This window comes from Crassostrea angulata, chromosome 8 (assembly GCF_025612915.1).
Source record: "Crassostrea angulata isolate pt1a10 chromosome 8, ASM2561291v2, whole genome shotgun sequence".
Taxonomy (NCBI): domain Eukaryota; kingdom Metazoa; phylum Mollusca; class Bivalvia; order Ostreida; family Ostreidae; genus Magallana; species Magallana angulata.
This window is the reverse complement of record NC_069118.1, coordinates 41927403-41949249: the sequence shown is the minus strand read 5'-3', so window position 1 is coordinate 41949249 and position 21847 is coordinate 41927403. Positions and strand designations below refer to the sequence as shown.

The 21847-nt window shown below is 34.4% G+C and overlaps 3 protein-coding genes across 3 annotated transcripts; all 3 read left to right on the top strand.

Moving 5' to 3' along the window:
• The first annotated feature begins 2807 nt into the window (after positions 1–2807).
• Positions 2808–6021, top strand: LOC128158801 (uncharacterized). The gene is made up of 2 exons (XM_052821758.1): positions 2808–2908; positions 4052–6021. The coding sequence occupies exon 2, from the start codon at positions 4052–4054 to the stop codon at positions 5780–5782; it is 1731 nt and encodes a 576-aa protein (XP_052677718.1). The 5' UTR covers positions 2808–2908; the 3' UTR covers positions 5783–6021.
• A 751-nt stretch (positions 6022–6772) lies between these two features.
• LOC128158807 (uncharacterized) lies at positions 6773–10245 on the top strand. Its single transcript, XM_052821768.1, has 6 exons — positions 6773–6935; positions 8531–8639; positions 9003–9064; positions 9217–9315; positions 9736–9838; positions 10132–10245. The coding sequence occupies exons 1-6, from the start codon at positions 6814–6816 to the stop codon at positions 10225–10227; spliced, it is 591 nt and encodes a 196-aa protein (XP_052677728.1). The 5' UTR covers positions 6773–6813; the 3' UTR covers positions 10228–10245.
• A 202-nt stretch (positions 10246–10447) lies between these two features.
• LOC128158802 (serine--tRNA ligase, cytoplasmic-like) lies at positions 10448–21580 on the top strand. The gene is made up of 11 exons (XM_052821759.1): positions 10448–10664; positions 12863–12933; positions 13591–13674; positions 15617–15775; positions 16368–16508; positions 16978–17133; positions 17628–17849; positions 19012–19141; positions 19716–19873; positions 20233–20362; positions 20833–21580. The coding sequence occupies exons 1-11, from the start codon at positions 10529–10531 to the stop codon at positions 20973–20975; spliced, it is 1530 nt and encodes a 509-aa protein (XP_052677719.1). The 5' UTR covers positions 10448–10528; the 3' UTR covers positions 20976–21580.
• Positions 21581–21847: the final 267 nt, after the last annotated feature.

Sequence of the window (21847 nt, the reverse complement as noted above, 5' to 3'; positions counted from 1 at the left end):
TGTTTTATTTTGAAAATAGTTTGAATTATAATAAAAGAAGTAGTCATCTGGAAGCTGTATTTTGCCTCCTCATGTAGAGGATGAAATGATTCTGGTTTTTAAAACGTGACGTATACAACGCCAGCAGGTGTCTGGTCAAGAACAAATAAGGTCCCGAGGATGAAATGAATTGAAATATCATATTGGGAGGAACCATACTATGATAAAGTGTTGGAGAATCCGGGTATCGATCCCAGTACCCTCTATGGTACTAAACAAAAAGCTTAACCATGGTCAGTGTACGACCAACCAGCGCAATCACTCGACTATACTACTCTAGACACGACTATAAGCGAGGACATATAGCACATGGTTCTTAAATTTCGATGGTTTTCATGTTTTTTTCAAAAAAGTTGGATTTTTAGAAATTTGCCTCCTTGAAACAAAAATCGGAAATGGCAGTTTTCAAGAGAATATCTGACTCCTATTGATTTTTGGGAGTTGATTTTAATCAACTCTCCTATGCATTTACTCGGGCAAACCGAAAGTGAAACAGTGTTTGGACCTAAGCACAAATCAATACCGCCGACAACACTTAGTTCCTGAAAATAATCGATAAATTCGATGCAATGTATTCTGAAGCATTGTTTTTCAAGAAAACCTATTTATAAATACCATGAAAATAGTAAGATTTAAAATGGTACAAACAGTTTAAATATTGTTTGAAGTCGCATCATGTATTCATACGCTAGACTTAAACCAGACGCTCAGAGAGTCTCTCTTGCTTGTCGGAGATAAACGGAGACAGTAGAGCATTTGGTTAAACAAAACTAGAGTTTAATCTCGATACAATTTCTCAGAAATATTTCGATTACTGGCACTACCTGCCATGCAAAATCACATATCGCTGATTTCAAAATAAATGATAATCGATAAAATCAACTCCCGTCAATACTTCAGTACTTTGATTCTTTTAAGGAGACTGGTTTTTTTTTTTACAACAATGAGGATTTTCCTTTGAAAAAGGATAAAATTAAGCACATTTTTTGTGTAACCATTTTAAAATACATTTTATGATCTTATCAAAGTTAGAATGGAGTTTCCAGATTTAGTTCTACATTGCTTTAAGTATAACGTTGCATGTAAAAAAATTAACATCAAATAATATATTTTTAATCTTTTTTTATTTTATCTGCAACTCTTTTATGGAAAATAACATATCTAGGAACTGCAACACCTTCTTTAAAAGTTGTTTTACCCTAGCCAAACGTACCCCCACTCCTTGGGTTCGCACGCGTATGCTGAGTACAGTTTAAGATCAAAGATTAATTAACTGTCTTCAGGAAATACTCCTTCCTTCAATATTTAGATTATGTAAAACATTAACGAGGTTAAAGGGAAGTAGGAAAACCTGGAATAGGTGACATTAAACGGTATATCATTATAAATATAAAAATTAACAAAGGAGAGAAACATCTCATTCATAAACGTTTCTATCTTAGTGAACAAAGTGTCATGTTGTGAATTTTGAATGTACTGTGTGGGTGTAAATACAAAGTTTACAACATGACAACACTTGTCATGTTGTAAATTTTGTATTTACACCCACCCAGTAAATTCAGAATTCACAACATGACAAAAGAATTCATACATGTATAATTTTACATGATTGCACTACATAGGCGTCGGAACTTTGGGGGGGGGGGCTGGGGTGGGGGGGGGCTTAGCCCCCCCGCCCAACTTTTTTGCTTAGTTAGAGCTAACCATTAGGCACATAGCAGAACAGAGGGTTCAGCCCCCCCCCCCACTTTTTTTTTTGGCAGGAAATATAACTGTTCCGTAATGTACGTTTGAAAGATTGAGAAGTTGGAGTCAAAAGCCCCCCCCCCCCCTCCACGATTAGGATTTTTATGATTGGGGGGAAAATGATTTGGCCGGAAAGATTTTTTTTGTTTTGGAAGCATATGATCCTCTCCCCCCCCTCCCCACCTCCCAACGGATTAGGATTTTCAAGATTTGGGAATTTTTTCTCAATACTTCTGAGGATCAGTCTAGCCCCTCCCCCCCCCCCCCCCCCACTTTTAATGTGCTTCCGACGCTAGTGAACTATCGAAAGGACTCGGTCCCATGCTAATATTTCAAATACCTTCTCTGCATAAATCACAAATTGAAACTACAGAAAATATGCCTGAGTAACTCTCACACCGGCAAACAAAACTACCCCAGTTCGGAAAAATTATGGATCCGCCCATGGCATTCAGCGTTTCCGCTGGTTTAATTTTTTAATTACACTATCACTTTAAGTTTTCCATGAGTTCTTTCATTTGCACTTAAATATGCACGTGCATGTAGAGAATGTATGTACAGCGTATACAATTATTAATATTTATACAAAGTACTGGTCAGTATATCTTTTATGGTGACGAACTTGAGTACCCAACATACACGGAGTGGGGGAGGAGTCCAGACCCCCCTACCTCAATGAAAAATTAAAATTTATCAAATTTACATAATTAATATAACAAATATGCCACGCTCCCCTACCCGGAAATTTTTGTTGATCCGTTCATGCAGAAGAAAACTTTAATTTATTCTATAAGCCATGTAGTTCAATATAAATCTTTTATTTTTTATCTTGGCAATATATGATCTGTACACTTAGTTTAATTTAAAAATGTGCTTTAGTATACAGTGCATAGATTTCTAATATCATAGTACCAATATCACAGAGACACCCTGCATTAAAATTTCAAATAAACTTTGTTTATTCAAGGTAGGAGGTCAGGAGATTTAAACTTTGTCTCTACGTGTACGTACATGACCAGGAAGTAAATTACACAAGTCTCCTATTCTCTCATTCTGACATCAGGGCGTTATTCACACGATATGGCCTACCAGTGTAACTTATAAAAGGTCACATTGATACACGGTAAGTTATAATAATTGTTTCCATATCGCATGATGGTTAGGAAGTTGATATATTCCTTTAATGTTGGGTTAACTTCAAGATTATCAAGTCGTTCAACAATGGATAATTTTGTAAATGTACTGAACCGAAAGTAGTTGCCATTTTTTGAAAGAGCGACATGTATTTTCCACCATTGACGCATACATTCACCTGCAATATTTTTGTTTACAAAAAATGTATACTTTAAATAAACCAAGGTCACAAATAGATGAGACCTACGATGGTCAATTGGACTTATAAGTTCATAATTGATTTTTAAAGGGAGGGTATAATGCACGGCTCTTGAGGGGTTAGAGAGGGGTGTCTATAAGCCCAACCCCCTCTCGTCAAAATTTGAATATTATATCATATGGATTCACGGTTGTAGAACCATTTAAACAAGAGCTTCGACTTTTGGTAGTTTTATCAAAAAGCAAATTGACGTAAGCCTGTATTTTTCAGTGCTGGCCACTCAGACATGCATGACTCTTTGAAATCAACAAGATTTGTCTGGCTTTTGAGCCAAGAATACGCAATCTGTGTATATTTCATTTGAAACCAGAATATCTATAGGACAACTATGTTATGTCACCTCTAGTCTAGAAATTCTGCATCTTATATTAATTCTTTAATTCTGTTTGTACATCTATATTTTACAATGCCAAATAAAACATATTAAATAAAATTGTTTAAAGAAAATTACATATTATACAGAAACGACCGCCCACCCCCGGATTAGGAATTTCATGATTTTGGGATTTTTTTTTCTTGGGTATGATTTTTTTTTAGCTATAGGTATACCACTAAACCCCCCCCCCCCACCACCAAGGATTAGGAATTTCATTTGGGAAATAGGCTTTTTTGTCAAGATTTCTGATGATTATTGTAGCCCTCCCTCCGATTTTCAATTCGGAGGGAGGGACTCCCCTGGAAAAATTTTCTTGATCCGCCCATGCATTTACTGCTGTTTTACGAGGGAAGGGGGTGGTGTACTTATGTATTTATATATATGTTTGTGTAAGGGGGGCTTATGTCGATATTATTGACTCCCTAATAATATATGATAGCAAAATAAATAAATGTAACAGCTCCCTTAACTTACAAACTGTACTTTTCTCATTTCAGATGGCATTACCTGAATCCCAAATACCACCCGACGCCCAGCATTATTTGGTGTGTGGCACTGAAGACTGTGAGAAGAACTGCCAGTTTTACTGCAATGACTGTCACCAACCAATGTGTGAACAATGCAGAGATGAACATCAGAAGAATAAGAAAACCAAGATCCATGAAGTGGTTTCTTATAAACAACGTAAACGACCGCTTCCTGTGGAGAAATGTAAAATCCATCCCACAAGAAACATAGAACTTCTCTGTGAGGAATGCCAAATTCCCATTTGTCCCAAATGTGCAACCACAAAAGAACACCGCGGCCATGTGTTTACTGATCTAGAAATGGTCTTTGCTGAAAAATGTTCACTTTTTCACGTAGAAATTACCAAGATTCGAAGCTATTTTGAGCCTACTTCTCAAGACCTGAAAAAAGAAATTGCGGGAGATGTCACAGAAATAAAGAAGATCATGGAGGGTGTAAGAACAGCCATTAAGACTGAAGCTGAGGCCGTAAAAAAGCTGGTAGACACAGTCACATCAGAAAAAATAGAACAAGTCGACAAAATAGAACAGTCATTATTACAAACATTTAACGGCCAAAACCAAAAAATAGATGATTACATCAACTATCTCAATGATTTAGTCAAAATATTTTATGGTTACCTATCTCCCTCAAACATAGAACAATTAACATTTGCTCTCAAATCAGAAAACTTGGTCATTAGACCCATACCAGAGACATCCAAACCAGTCCCACCCGTATTTACTGCTGGTCAATACAGCAAGGAAGATGTCGCCAAATTACTCGGTAGAATAACTGTTCCAAACACTAAACCAGAAAACAGAAAAATAAAGCCCATGGAGACTGCCTCTACACAGATGAAACCTACAGGGAAACAGAGAAAACAAGACAGAGAGAAATCTGACATGAAACAAACTCTGTCTCTGTCTTCCTCTGTCACCAAGGTCAGGGAGTACACAGTACCAGGTGTTAATGGTGTATATCATATATCACTGGGTAAATCAGGCAGACTCTGGGTCAGTGATCATATTGGTAACCTTGTCCAAACAGATCTATTGGGGAATCAGCTACAGAAGATACGAACCAGTGGTGGAGATGAAGGCTACCACACAGTCACACAGGATGGGGATCTGATCTTTACAGACAAAAACAACAAAGTCATCAATAAGATAACACCGGATAATACAATCACTGAATTCATTAAAACAGGAGACTGGGAACCAATCAGTATACACTCCTCCCACATCAACGGGGACCTACTGGTGGGGATGTGGAAGGGCATAGAGGGTAAAGTCACCAGGTACAACAAGACAGGGACAGAAATACAGAACATACAGAGAGACAACAAAGGACAGGGACTGTATAGAACACCACACTACATCACAGAAAACATCAATGGTGATGTCTGTGTATCAGACTATATCAAACATGCTGTGGTGGTGGTGGATAAATCAGGACAACACAGGTTCTCCTACACAGGTCAGGAGACAGGGTTTACTCCCTATGGAATATGTACTGATGTACTCGGTCACATCCTGGTGTGTGATAGTATCAGTAAAACAGTTCATCTTCTGGATCAGGACGGTCAGTTCTTGTCTCTACTACTCACACCACAACAAGGGGTAAAGTATCCCAATAGTGTGTGTGTGGATGATGAGAACAATCTCTGGGTGGGACAAAGTAGAACCAACACAGTGACAGTGTACAAGTATCTACAGTGAACATTGTATATCTATACATCAATTATGTACAGTGTGTATGTTGTGAGACAATGTGACAACAACACAGTTGTAGTGTACAGTGTATGATTACCGGTATATAGTACATATACATGAACACCATAGATCACTGCTTAAATCTTAATTCTTCACAAATATGGATACCCAGATAGAGGTGTCAAAAAGAAATTGTTGGAAATTTATATAAAACATTATCTAAAAAATATCATAATTTTCTTATATATATATGTGTGTGTAACTGGTGTTTTAAGGGTGTAATCACGCCTGGTTGTGAGTTTACACATTTATTTGCCTGCCCCCGGAAATATATAAGGGATCAGTCTTTCAATAATCAATAGACAATAATTTACTAATTTTTAAAATAAAATACGAAGTTGAACCAGGGAAAAATAAGGTACAAAAAATAAATAGTGTATTTATCGTTAACACTTTGGACCAAATTAAAAACAAATCATATTTTACAGACTGATTAATTCTCTTCAAAAGAAAAGAAACGTTTTAGGAAAGCAAGTCTATGTATTTTGTAAGAATTTTTACTTAGAAATATTATATAATATAATTCTCTCTCTCTCTCTCTCTCTCTCTCTCTCTCTCTCTCTCTCTCTCTCTCTCTCTCTCTCTCTCTCTCTTAAAAATTGTCGTGCGTAAATAACACTAAGTTGACAATGATGCAAAGTACATGTACGTGTAATTCTTGTTGCGCTCGCCACAACGGAAGCACCGTAAAACGTATCATGATGCAGGGCAATGCAATTTCATGAAATTGCATTGCCCAGCATCATGATACGTTTTACGATCAGTTATTAAAAACTTCGGATTTACCAATATACAGACAAGTAGAACGTAATAGGTTTTATTCATTAAAGAAATAAAAAAAAATTCCATGTGTGATTGACAAAATTTTATTAATGACGTCACAGTACTATACACCATTGTCGTGACGTCACAAATAAAAACCTCGCGAATGTATTATGACGTCAGGTAAATATCTTCGAGAATGAACAATATTAATCATGCAAAGGATTTCTGAACAACTCCGTCGCCTTTTTCTACGATTTATGCGACATAGCTGGTGGATTTATGAAACAGGTGTAGCAATTTCAATTGCTGTTCCCCTTTGTCTCCAATATCTATGGTAGGTAGAATTTCATTAAACAAATCATAAATTTTACATTTTCCCTGCAGGATCTGTGCAGAAGTATTATCTTGTAATCGATTAAGAATTGAAGCTCGTGTTTTTTCCCCGTAAATTGCGATTGGGGAGATGGGGTTCCGGGGTTACCAATGAACAGAGAAAATGAGACTTGTTTTTTATGTTGATGGAAGGGAGGAGGGGGTAGAGATTTAAGAAACGAAGCTTCATTCTTGATAGAGGGGGGGGGGGGGGGGGGGGAGGGGGTGTTAACATGTTAACATAGAAATTAAACGAAAAACTGCATCAGTGCACGTATATCGCCTTGATGCCGAGTTGCTGTGTAGCTTGCAGAATGGTTCTCCTCAGTTCTTTTAATTAACTAGACTTTGACCCGTGCGTGCACGGGTTGACATTGCATATCGAACATTTAGAAATAGGTACATCGATACACCTTATTATTGACATTTACATAACAAAGCTATAAGCCTACAATAATGCTATTAATTTCACTACACTTTCCTTAGTTTGAATAACCTAACTGTGTCTCGGGAAAAGCCCCTCCCTTACTTATACCCGTAAAGTAGCAGAAAATTGCAGAATCGCTCTGGAACGATTTTGGAGAAAGTTAATGAATGATGTTGCCTTGAAAATAACAGTCAAATACATCACAACAAACCTTTTTGAGACTGCAAATACCTTTCAACTAAAAATTTTAATCCATAGAATGGAAGAACTCAACACCTTTTCACCAACGTACACGTAATCGTATATTCTTTGTAAAACTGGGTCTGTAGGACCTTATTCATTTTTACGATAAAACATATTCTATCTTCACTCTCCTAACAAATATAATGTAACATTTTTGCATGTAATCAAATATTTTTTGTCATCACGAAGATGAAAGTAAGTGCTTAGTTGAAATGTATATTTGTTATTTTATACTTTCTCTCATAAGAAATCATTAATTTATATGAACAAAATATATAGCAAAAGTCCAATGAAAATTTACCCGTATTTGTATTATCATTTCTGAGTTTATTCAGGCAGATGTGATATTGTGGAAACAAATATAAACTAAAGATCCCGTTAGTGTGAATGTATTGCGCAAGTGCAAGATTGTAAAATCCAAAAAATCCAGGTGATTTCCGGGATTTTTTGAGGAATTTTCGTTGATTATTAATTAGCGAAGCTTAACTGAGAAAAAATAAAAACAAATTGGTAATCTTCAAGTACCAAAGATGTTTAAAATATATAAAACAAAAGACAGTATTCTTCCGATTTCTCGGTATTAAAGACTAAAAATTCGAGTCTATTATTTTAATATAGTAGTATAGATGATGAAATAAATGTATTCTAAATTGTTTGTGCGTCTCGTTTCTATCTAAAATGAATCGATCAAAGTAAAATTAAAATATGACATAATTGATGAAAACAATCACAAGAACGGTTAAATTTAAATAATCAATGTCTAAGAAATTGTCTCCTTTTATGGTTGTTCATTATAATTCATGTTCCAGTTTTAATTTCAAACTGCAGATTCCCCCTACCTTTCATTTTTTAGAACTTTAATTAATTCACTTTATTGCCTCGTTAAGCGAGGAGCCTCAACTATCGCTGACCCAGCATGCCCTATCCCCGGTCGTGACAGATCTGGGATTTGAAATAGAAGCAACCTGCAGATACCTGGAAGGTCACTTCAGATATGTAAGTTTTTTTCTTATGTGGAATGTCATATGAATTTTATGGTCGAAAAGTATTTCGACATTATTTTTACAAAGATTAAATTCCCCGCTTATGTTTTTCATTCGTCGAAGTTCCATTTGTTAATTACAAAATCCCCCCCCCCCCCTACCCCCAAAAAAAATTCTTAAGATCTAATATTTTTTCAATCTGATTATAAAATCAGATATTTGATCTGTTCTGGCAAATTCGATGTCGCTACATAAAGTTATCGAATTTGTCGGAGCGGATCAAAGTTCTAATTTAAATCAGATTGATATTAATTTTCTTTAAAAAAAAAATGAATTTAGATCGAGTTTTTTAAATGACACTTTATTATCCTTTCAGCGTGTTTACAAATACATTACCATTCGAGTAACCAAAGTAATTTGGAGGCTTCATTTTGAAAGGCAAGTCTACGCACAACACTGCAATTATAATACATGTATTAATTTCTTTTAATTTTGAAAATAGAAATATGATAGCTTTCCAAATCTACAACGTTCTAAATACATTCAAAATTTTAATTGATGTATCCATATTTTAAAACTTATGAATTCAGGAGAGCTCCATTGAGGTACTGCCATCTTTTCCCGCTGTTTTTGGAGTTCCTGACTCTCCTGATTGTTGTTGTACTGCCGATATATGACATATATTCCTGGTGAGTATGATGAAACCATTTTAAGTACATACATTTTATTAAGTTTTATCTTAAGAAATTCGAAAATTATAAATACAGCATATTTTGGAATTTGGTGGCAATGGAAGTAAATTTTATTTTTTTTATGGGGGGGGGGGGGGGCTATACTTATCAGAAATGAGAAGGGATTATAGTGATGGTGATGTCTAACTTTGCAAAAAAAAGTGTGTGTGTGTGTGTGTGGGGGGGGGGGGGTCTAAGCCCCCTTCTAAAAGAAGGGAGTTAAGACCCTCCTCCCCCGTTTCCGACGCCTATAAACTTTGAGAGCTTTAATGTTGAATCCTGTGCAATATCTTCGTTGGTTTGACGATTTTTATAAAAAAGGTTAATCACGCAAGTTGCATCAGTGCTGTATGGACTGTGTGTTTTTACTATTTGCAGTGAAGAACGTCCCCTTGGTGAACTTGGTGAAATTCTAGAGGCCAGTCTAAACGATCTTGGATTTGTGCGGTTAAGACAGTGTACTAGCCTCTCTGTATACGATGTAAGTACATGTACTTAATGATACGCTTTTAGTCATTAGTATTGTAGTCATTAGTCATTAGTATTATATTTCTTTGTTTATATATCTTGTGAAGTGTTTTTTAAATTTTAACACTCAATGTCATTTTTTTTCTTGACAAGGTTAAGATACAACTTAACACTGTTCAGGAAAGGCTACAAATTCATGTGTTTTCCTTCAAAAGTGACAAATGTTTTAAATTAAATGAATAAATATAAAGTATACATTTATATCTTTTTTAATTTCTGAGTGATAAATTATCTGTCTTCTTGTAGGTACTCCGTCGTTACGTAATTTTTACCTTGCCCAGGTGTGCCATCAGGATGTTCCTCTTGTGGAGGAGGCGCGGGCGACATGAAGACGGGCGATGATGAGGAAAAAGGGGAGGGGTGAAGAAAATGAGGTCTCTGAAGAAGTCAAGTATGAATTCAACCTCTAATGATTAAATCGCTTAAATGTCATTTATAATTGATAAATGTTAAATTTTAAAATTTTGCGTCTAGGTTCACGCCAGATGGTAACAATCCATTGATTGCGAAAACGAAACATTCATGTAGGCACCTAATGTTATGATTTCAGACATTACGCATGCGTATTTCGCACTTCCTCTCCACGTTGAGATAGTGGACACCGCCGAAAGTTTGGACGTTTCAGGGAATACAAGAAGCAAATATGGTGTTAGATATCGAACTATTTAGAGCAGACAAAGGGGGAAACCCCGACAAAATCAAAGAGAACCAGGCCAAACGATTCAAAGATGTGACCCTTGTGGATAAAGTAGTAGAAAATGACACGCAATGGAGGAAAAGTAAGTTACTGGTCTGGGACAAAGTACACAGTGCTGGCTGTTAGAATTTTGACACACAGAACTTCTTGTCCAGTTCAGTAGTGTGAAATAAAATATGATACCATACAGATTGTGTATTTATTCTTATGAATAGTAAAAATTTGCTTTGGTTTATTTTGATGATGCAATATTTGGGTGATGCAACTACCTTGACATATCGAATAGAATAGATCTAATGTTAATTTCATTTCTGCCTGTTGTAATAATTTCATTTTTTGTCTAGTTCATGGTTCATCTTTTCAATTTCATTCAGGTGAAGTCTTGTATTTGTGGTTTGGGACTTCATTATGGCGCATATAGTATGATTTAGCATGTGAAATAAAAGGGGTAACTAGATTTACCGAAAGACCCCTGATTTACCGAAATGCCCGGAAAACACCGAAATACCCTTCAAAAACACCAAAATGCCTCATTTGGGCACAAATATTTAACATCATAGTTTGAATCTAAGTGTTTAAATGTATTTCCCAAATTTTCAGTTTGATAATGTAAGTATTTTGACGTAAATAGCAATTTTTAACATGTGTAGACATTGGGATAAGAACGATAACTCTTGCATGAATTGCTTTTCACTCGAATAGAGGTGTGAAATTTTCTTCCCAGAATAAAATAACTAAGAATTAAAAATAACAGTTTATCAGCTTTTATTTTGTAATATCATATAATAATTTGACATGATAATACTATAAATATTCCTTTTTCTATCAGAATTGCTCCTTTCTCTTGCACACATATATAACATGTCAACGCCAAGCGAAATCTTTGATTTGCGTTTTAGTCAATAACCACGAAAATCGGCTGATTTATTCAAAAAATTAACTTTATATACAATAACTATTTATATACAACACTAAACATACACTATTTTTGGCGTAATAATGGGCATTTTGGTGTTTTTGAAGGGTATTTCGGTGTTTTCACTGGGTATTTCGGTAAATCCCGGGTATTTCGGTAATTCTATGTACCGAAATAAAAGTAGTGTTTTGGTCTGGTCAAATGTTTTGATTTCTAGTTCCTGGGTAATTTTGATGTGTAAATGTTTATTTTGGAAAAATATCAAGAGAATATATCGTTCTAATTATATTGTATTTCAAATAATCAATGAAAATAAATATTTGTTGATAAAATTTAATGTTAATCAAAATATGTTTTTTCGAAGGACAATTCCTGTTTTCGTTCTCATCATCTCTGAATCTGTTATCCGTGTCCATGTTCGAAACTGAAAATACTAACATGTATTAATTTATTTTATAGAGAGTACCTTTGAAACAGTGGTATTTTCTGTGTTTTAAGTTAAAGTTCGCTACATCAGGACTATATAATACCTTTAAACCTATATGCCTATAAATTGCATGTATTGATCATATGTTGATCATTTTGTTTGAATATCTTCATAGCTCAGTTTAAGTATCGGGCTTGCCAATCGCAGATCCTTAGTTCAATTTTGCCTAATGTTTTTGTTCATGCATATTTTTTCTGCTTGAAAGAAATTTTAGAAAATCATCCCCCCCCCCCCCAAAAAAAATTGCATTTTTTTGTTCCTCTTTGACTTATACATATTTTATGAGTCATATAATCCATCATAATCAGGTCATTTTTCTGCCAATATAAAAAAATAATAATAAGGTACATAGTGAGCCACCTTTAATCAATGGTGGCGAGATCTGAAAAAACATTTTTAAACAGATTATTATTTTATTTTGCCTCATCAATTAGTGTGAGAGGAATGGGTTCTATATTTGAACTTAGCCCTTATAAACTACATGATAGATATGACTTCACCTGTACCCTTGAGGCATGTAGATTTACATAAAGTTTTAAATGTGTAAGGCCCCGAAGGATGGTTGTAGCCAAAGAATAGGAAGTAGCTGAAAAAAGAACTAAAATTCTATCTAAGCTAGAATTCACTCAGGGGTCTCCCTATTAAATATTTTTTTTTTATAAATCTTTTAATAAATTCCAGTTAAAACATTCTCATCAGAGAAAGTCTTGTCACAAAATAAAGATTGGAGCTGTACATGTGGGGGGAGGTTTTCTTTAAAGTATTTCCTTTAATTTCAATAAGTCTATAAAGTCTGTATTTTCATGGAATATAAAAAAAAATCTAAGAGATCAGAATTTCTTGAATATAAATAAAAAATGAACAATTCTACTTCCAGAAAGGTTTAGAGCTGACCTGCTGAACAAACAGAAGAATCTCTGTAGCAAAGTGATAGGAGAGAAGATGAAGGTGGGTATTTGTATTGACTCTGATGAACAATTAAGGGAAATTCTTAGAATAGTAGTATACATCATACATGCAGGGTTGTCTCTAAAAATTGAAATAGAAGAAAGAAATAAAGAAGTACAAGGGGGGTCTGGGGTCTTGCTAATAGCAGCATTGTGTTTGAAATGCAATAATAACCAGGTAACTAAGGCATTTTAGGTGGGGGAATCCCCCCCCCCCCCCCCCCCGTTAACATGTACAATTGTAATTTCTATCATGCATCATACATATCATCTTTTTGAAAACTGATTCTATAATCATTATATCTGTTTACTGTAAATAACAATTATGAAATATAATGCAAATAGAATTCATACTGCATTATTGTTTTCTGTAATGCATTTCACCGCCAGTTTGAAGTAAGAAGTTTCTATTTATAGAAAATGAATTTTAATGTTATTTCTATTTTGGGAAGTAGCTGTCATCTCGGAGACAAGTTAACAACAATTTATGCTTTGAATTAAAGTCATCTAGTCTAAGAGTTGCACTCTAACTAATGGCAAAGTTGCGAAATTCCACTAAATAAACATCAAAAATTTCTTGCATTATATAGACTTACTAGCCATATTTTATGACTTATGTCAGTTTAAGTTTGAATAGATTTCCTATTGTTTTTTTCAGGCAAAGGAGCCTGCAGGAGAAGACAAAACCGTGCCAGACAGTATCAAAAACAACCTAGAGGAGTTCACCAAGGAACAAATTCAGGTTTGTAGTGAAGGAGATGTGTCAATCACAATGGGACATACCGAGAATTGGTGAATTGGGAAGTAAGGTTGGGCTGGGGGGTCATCACCCCAAAACCTCCCATAATTCCTTCCACATTTCCCCAGAATCCACAATAACATCAATTGCGATCTAGCAACATTGACTGCAATAATTAAAAGATAAAAAGAGAGTTTATGTATGTATTTGATTAGTTCATGTTGTAGAAATAATGAGCATATTCTAAGTACTTATAGTGAACTTTGTCTGATCTATAATTGACTTTTCATAAAGTCACATTTATGGCATCATAAAATGTTTCTTTAGCATTGTTTACATTGTCTTCATAGAAAGTGATCTGACAGATCTAGGTCAAAAGTCAACTTCTTTTTAAAAATTTAAGGTTATACATCAAGTTCCAAGATAAATTGTAATTGACACAAACGTAATTTAGGTAAGGCCTAAGAAAAAAATTGGTTTGTTTCCGGTTTCCCGACCGACCCTAGATTTTACCCCCCGACTCAAAACTTTTTTAAAGGATTTTTGATGGAAAATTGTTTATTTCCATTTTTATCCGATTTGGAAAACAGTTACTCACAAAAACGCTTGAAGCAGTTAGATCTGTTCAAATCAGTGTAACTCAAACGTTTTGTTTCAAAATGGCTGTATGTGTCCATGTGTTGTAGATTTTACTAGTGCTCTCATGGCTGGCAGAGGAAGTATCTGATATATAATATCATTTTTGTGTTTTCTTAAGACCAGCTTAATAGGCAGGAATGATATTAAAAGTATTTCTCATTTTATACCATGCAGCAGTGTCAGTATCTAACTGGCATGTATGGATACTGCAATATTAAAGGGGAGAAAAATATGTGAAAAAATAAAAAAAAATTCCGACCGACCCTACTTTTTTTCAGCATGAAACCGGAAACAAACTTTTTTTTCTTAGGCCTAAAGGTATACTTGCTATAATTTTCGTCAATTTTGAATGAAGAGGAAAATGCATGTGTTTAATTACTTACAACCTTTATGCTGTTAATTATAATGCCCAATTTGATCACGTAATTAAAGATATCAAATTTGAAACAATAAAAAATATTTATTTTCCTGCCAGGAAAGTAATGCCTCCTCATGAATATCAATCTATCATGTGATATCGACAGCTAAATTTAAACCATATCATACAAAACTTGGTGGAATGTCAACACCTTCATAATTGTTATACTGGTTGTTTCACGAAGGAAATGGTAAAACATTTTTCAGTTTAGTAATTTAATTGGTCCTATATAGGAGGTCGAACAAAAGAAAACAGAAATACAAGCATGTGAGCATGTATATAACTATAAACAATGACGTACGTAGGCCAATGTCTTTTCCCCTATGGGCTATTTTCGGTAGGAATTATATAAGGAATAAGGAATCATTCTTTGAGTATTATGAGGTGATAATTTCGGTCGGGGCATGATCAAAATTTGATCCGAAGGGCTTTATGATAGATTTGATCACGCCCCGACCGAAATTACCACCTCATAATATTCAAAGAATGATTCCTTATTACTTATATTTATATAATTTTAAGCCATCGTATGATTAAATATAAAAATATAAATAAGCAAACCCTGCTGGCGCCTCAATTTGGCGTCATTTGTATTATGGGTTTTATAGTAAAAAATCGATACGTAGTGTTATAACAGGCAAAGACACTGGAAAATGTAAATATAAAAATAAAAACCTGAGAAATTCTTGTATATTTGTAACGACATGGGATTTACCATTGTAATTTTTAGATCAAATTGATTTTTATAAGTGAACAAACACATGTGTTTTAACTGTCATTAAAACTTAACGCAAATTATAGTGTGTATAACCTTAAGTTGGCTACTGTTCAAAATGACCAGACTCCAAGACTCATTATTTTTATTGAATTTTTATTTTTTGAAATTAGGCGCTGACAGTTGTGCAGATAAAAGAAACCAAAAGTATGATCGATGAACAGATGAAAATTAATGACACTGAGTTAATCAAGCATGAACAGGAAAGGAACGAGGCCCTGAAAGAAGTCAGCAACCACCTGCATGAGAGCTGTATCATCAGCAACGACGAGGTACACAGAGGGTTGATTCTTGAGGAAAAAATGATAGCGTAGACATTGACGTTTACTTGGGGCTCCTCATTGATGGGAATAGGTTCAATAGTACCCGTCCAGTGACATTTGGTGCACTGACGAAAATGTTAATTTTGTTAAATTCAAAATACTTTAGAATTGATTTAATTTTCGGTGTTTATTTAGCTTTTTTTTTAAAATAATATTATTAAATTTTGTACGTTGGCTTAATACAATTCAATATGTTATAGAAAATACTTTTATAAAGCATACAAAGTATTTTTCAGCTCCATTTTTTGAGGCGCATCGCTATCAGCGATGTAGCCTCATTGCTGTCAGCCCACTTCTCTCGGCTTATATACAAGCGGCGTCATAGAACTCAAGTATCAATGCGCCAAAAAATATATAGTGCCGTTCTGATTGTTACGTATTTTCAACCAGGAACATATATTAAGCATACAAAGTATTTTTCAGCTCCATTTTTTTATCTTATAAAAATAGAGTCTATAAATCTTATTGGATATAATAAATCTAGATCCTTGTGCGTTGCTTTAACCTGATTTACTGCATGTAACTGTTTTCTTTTGTTCAGGATGAGAATGGCATTGAGAGGACGTTTGGGGACTGCGAGTCCAGGAAAAAATACTCACACGTGGACTTAGTGGTGATGGTGGATGGAGTGGACAATGACCGGGGGTCAGTGGTGGCCGGGGGAAGGGGATACTATCTCAAGGTCAGTGTTTCATTTAAAGATGCTTTTAGACGCTGTGTTTTACAAGTAGAAATAATGGATATTTAAACAATAAAATGCGTTCTTTGGTGATTCATTCGGGATATGAAGGTAGCAACGTTGCAGAAATAATACATAACATAACCCGGGTTATGTTATTTTTTCTGCAATGACCGCTACCATCATAACTTGCATGAATCATCAAAAAAGCATTCTACATGTATTGTTTATTTTAACATCTTTCTTTTTAACTAATTGATAAGTCTCCCGTTAGATCTGAGTCTGACATCATCATGATATTTTCATGCAATTCGTAATTTCTCTTAGGCTACTGTAGGTTTTGACCAATCGATAAATGGGGCATATAGATTTCAGTCTGGCTGTTTCTATGAATTTCCTCCAAGTTTCCATAAGAAATAGAGGAAAAGATACTTGGTAGATGTAAATATATATAAATGATTTTATTTAACAGGGTCCATTGGTCTTCTTGGAGCAAGCTCTGATTAATCTCGCCATGCAGTCTCTGTACACCAAGGGTTATGTCCCTTTGTACACGCCGTTCTTCATGAGGAAGGAGGTCATGCAGGAAGTTGCTCAGCTGTCACAGTTTGATGATGAACTATACAAGGTGGGCATTCATGTGTTCTCCTTTGGTCTGCCATTGGTGAATGAGATTTATTAATAAGAAATAAATGAAAAGACACAGATGAATTATTTCATACTTTTAACATTTGTATCTGTCAGTCATGTGTTGTATTTCACATACTGGTATCTCAAAAAAGTAGAAGGTACCTTGGATGCCAGGAAAAGGTGTTTTACTGCAGTGCCATGATAGCAGTATTACTATCACTTGAGCTTGTTTGTCATTATGAAACTTTCACCATGAATCCACCCTTTCTTATTTTCTTTGTGTCAAAATGCATTGTCAATTGTGTATGTTGAGGTTCCATCTATAAATTGTATTTAGTATACATATTGATTCCATGATTTTTAAATATATACATGATTAAAAAAAATAAAACTGTATTGATTACATAATAATCAAAAGAGTAAAATTATATTTAGTAAATTATTACATTTAATATATATTTACATTTATTACACAAAACCTATTCATTACAGGTCATAGGAAAAGGCAGTGAAAAGGCCGATGAGAACTCAGTGGATGAGAAGTATTTGATCGCAACCTCTGAGCAGCCAATCGCTGCCTTCCACCGTGATGAGTGGGTCCCGACTGATGACCTTCCCATTAAGTACCTGGGCTACTCCACCTGTTTCAGACAGGAAGTGGGGTCGCACGGAAGGGACACCAGGGGAATCTTCAGGGTCCACCAGTTTGAAAAGGTTTAAAATTTACTCAGTTGAAAAAATCTCTTATTGACAAGATTTTTAAAAATTTAATATGATATTGATAAAAATGCTTGTAGACTTGCTTTAATGCTGTAAAAAAAAAAAGTAAAAATTTGGTTGGTCAATTATGGAGGCAACCAAATTTTGATCAGGATTAGTGAAGATTGATGTGTACTCAAGGTAGAAAAAAATATTGCCATATAGGGTTGGATACGGGTACACGGTACCAATACCATACCGAATAGTTGCTTTAAAAATACTGGTAAAATACCGTTTCATTTTATACCGGTACTAATAACGGTATTTCTGAAACCTTTTTATTCCTTTAAAAGGATTTTAAAAAACGATTACAGACTCGCTAAAATCGAATTCTTCGCGTAGTAAAAGGACAGGCTAATTAACGAAATATGCGCTTTATCATTCTTAGTACGATACTTGATTCGACTGCCAATACTTTAATAAATGAATACATAATTTTTTCTTAAAACTAAAATACATTTACAATGATAGTGATTAAATTTATTCTGACAATAAATGCAAAATAAAAAGACAAAATAGCGAAAAAGTGTTTTATTTATTTCCGTTCTATTTTCTGATATTTCTTCAATTAGTGCGACCAAACAATGGCTGGCAACCGGGTAAACCGCTCCGCTGTCTAGTCTCATTTCAGTAGGAAATCAGATTGTGGTGTTTGCAACCATTGCCAGTTATTTTGCCTGGGAAAGGGGGAAAACACAAGGAACTTTACTAAACAATTGAGAATCAGATTCAATTTATTTGTTTGTTAATCTTTTATTCAAAGATTGAAGCATAAACATAGTTTGTAAACTCATATGTTTTTGTAAATATATTTATTGAAAACTATTATTTATTGAGGTCTAGTACCGTATTGTTAAAAATACCATATCGTTTCAAAAATACCGGTATGGTATCGTACCGTTTCATCCTTAACGGTATCCAACCCTATTGTCATATATAAATGTACTGTTGTAATTATGTTGAACAAGATAGAATTTTTTCCACATTACATACATGAAAATATTGCATTGTAAAAAAAAAATACTGAGCATAAAAGTAAGATATCTACTAAAACTCAACTTTTCAACCAATTTGAAAAAACCCAGATTTGATATTAGTCATGAATTGTGTTTCCCAGATAGAGCAATTTGTCCTGACCTCACCTTTTGAGAACAAGTCATGGGAAATGTTTGACGAGATGATCAACAATGCGGAGGAATTCAACAAACTTCTGGGCATTCCATACCGAATAGTAAACATTGTATCAGGTAAGAGTTCACAGAAGTTTAGCTTTTGTTTGGCTGCATTTTGTGAAATACTGAACCAGAATTTACAGTGGCAGTGAAAAAAGAGCTTGCATGCTATTTTCACAGGAGAAAAAATTTGCTGGTTACTTGCCTGTTAATTTTTATTTTGGCGTGGTCAATTAAGAAAAATTGTTACGCCATGAGATAAAAAACCAAGGGTTTGCAGTGTAGAAGATGTTATAAATTCGAAAGGGCTGGGTGGGCATGGCTATTTTTAGACTATTGATCTCCGTAAGAAGATGACCTCTGTATAAAAATGATGGAAAGACTTGAACTAAAATACATAACATGAATTTTTCTTTACCTAGTTAATACATGTTATTTTATGAAGGTTTAAAAAATCATTTTAAGGCTAATCTAGTGGCTGATTTATTGACTATCTAGCCTCCTCAGTAGAAAAACAAAAATTTGTTTTGCATGTGAAGGAATATACTGAGTTGAAAAGAAAAAAGGAAATTTGATATGCAGTCAAAAAATGTACTGAAGTGAAAAATAAAGTGCTTGATTGTAAATATTACTGATTGGTACCTTTCAGGGGCCCTGAATAACGCGGCTTCTAAGAAGCTGGATCTGGAGGCGTGGTTCCCGGCATCTGGAGCGTTCCGGGAACTGGTCTCATGTTCCAACTGCCTGGATTACCAGGCTCGCAGACTCAAAGTCCGATACGGACAGACCAAAAAGATGAATCAAGAGGTCAGTGTGTAAACTTTATATTTAAAGAACATATAACTTGTTCAGTTGAGTCCCTCCCTCAATCAGTTTTGTTTTTGTTTTATCTTTTTACTGAAAACATTTATTTTAATGAAAGGTTAGGTACTCATGATGAAACTTTGCAGTAAGTTTCATTTTTGGCTTTTTTTTTTTGCCATTGATTTTTGTTTCAGTCTCGCTGTACTATAATGTTTGATGGTTAATTTGAATACACAATTTTATGAAATCTCCAATACACATTTATTTGAAATTGTGCTCCAAGAAGCTAGAAATCATTCTTCTTTTTCAAAAATTAAAATTAGATGTATGACTTAACAGTTGTTTTGCATGTATTTACACAGGCAGACTACGTACACATGCTGAATGCCACCATGTGTGCGACCACCAGGACGATATGTGCCATTCTGGAGAACTACCAGGTAGAGGACGGGGTCATTGTGCCAGAGGCCCTCAGGAAATATATGCCACCAGGTGAGAGAGAGAGAAAGAGAGAGAGAGAGAGAAAGAGATTGAGAGAGAGATTTAAAAAATAGAATCGTGCATTTGACATGGAAAAAAAATTATAATTATGAACTACATTATCAGGTTTTTAAAGAAATGAACATTAAACATGTATGTATTATCTTTAGAATAATGCCCCTGTCTTATTTCAAAGTGCATCTAACTATAAAAATTCTTACCTTTAAATACTGTCTTATGTTAGGGAACATGATAACTTAACGTTATTCTCAGACACTTTTAATGTCATAACTATCATTAATTAAGGTGAAATTGTAATTAATTGTTATTTTTGAACACTTTTAATGTCATAAGTATGAACATATTTTAAGTTAGGGGATATCATAACTTCACGTAATTGTAGGAAAGATAACTGAATGCCACTGAGAAAAAAAGTTATTACAAAGTTGAATGTCTAACATTGTGTATTGAATTTCCTGCAGGATATAACGAGAAACTGCCCTTTGTAAAGCCAGCTCCTATTGACCAAGAGGAGAGTAAGAAAACAAAGAAACATAAAGACGCTCAGAAAAAGAAAGACAAGAATGTCGCGGAGGGCGTGGAGAAAATGGATCTAAACAAGTGATTGTGCTAACGAGGACTAATTTATTATTCTCTTAACGATGTCTGTGATGATTTTGTGCAGTCAATATTGATGCAGTACTTATATGTGTAACATTGTTTCGTTGTACACTCGACTCATCTAAATGATCTATATCGTCGGCTCAGTGTACACATTACGTTACCAAATCATGGGAATTATTTCTGGACCTTTTCTCCTTAGATCATGAAAATGCAATTTTTTTTATTTCCATATACATTTTACGTCATGTCTCTGAGTGCAATGAGAGATTTAAGTTAAAAGAGAAAGATATTCTTTTATGAATTGCTTATGAAGACAAAATTAAGATAACTTTTAAATATGGACAAGAATTAAGATTTGAGAGAAAAATGCTCTTATGTATCTTTTGTACTCTTATCATTATAAAACAAAGAAAGGTTTTTGGGATATATTAGCATACAAAATAAATGTGCATTATATTTAATAAAATGTTAAAATCGCAAAGTGCTTTTTTATGTTCATTCTGTCTGTTTTGTTTTTGATGAAGATGAAACTGTCTACCATTTCTCCACTTTGTGGAATATAGATTGTTTAGTTTGTGGATAAATGAAATAAAACTTGAAAACTTGTTTCATTTTTTGATTTCTCTACCATATGTATTTCAGCATGATTGATTATATGTATAAGCCCTCGAAAAAAAGAGGAGAAAAAAATCTATAAGGTGACATGGAAAGAAAAAAAATTACTTGTACATGGATTTACTTCATGCGAACACTGGTCTGTTGTTTGATGACTCTTTTGACTCATACTGCATAACAGATTGAAGCAAGCAACACACCATGAATCATTGATACACGGCAAGGGTGCATCTGTTGATTGTAGATTGTACTCGCTCA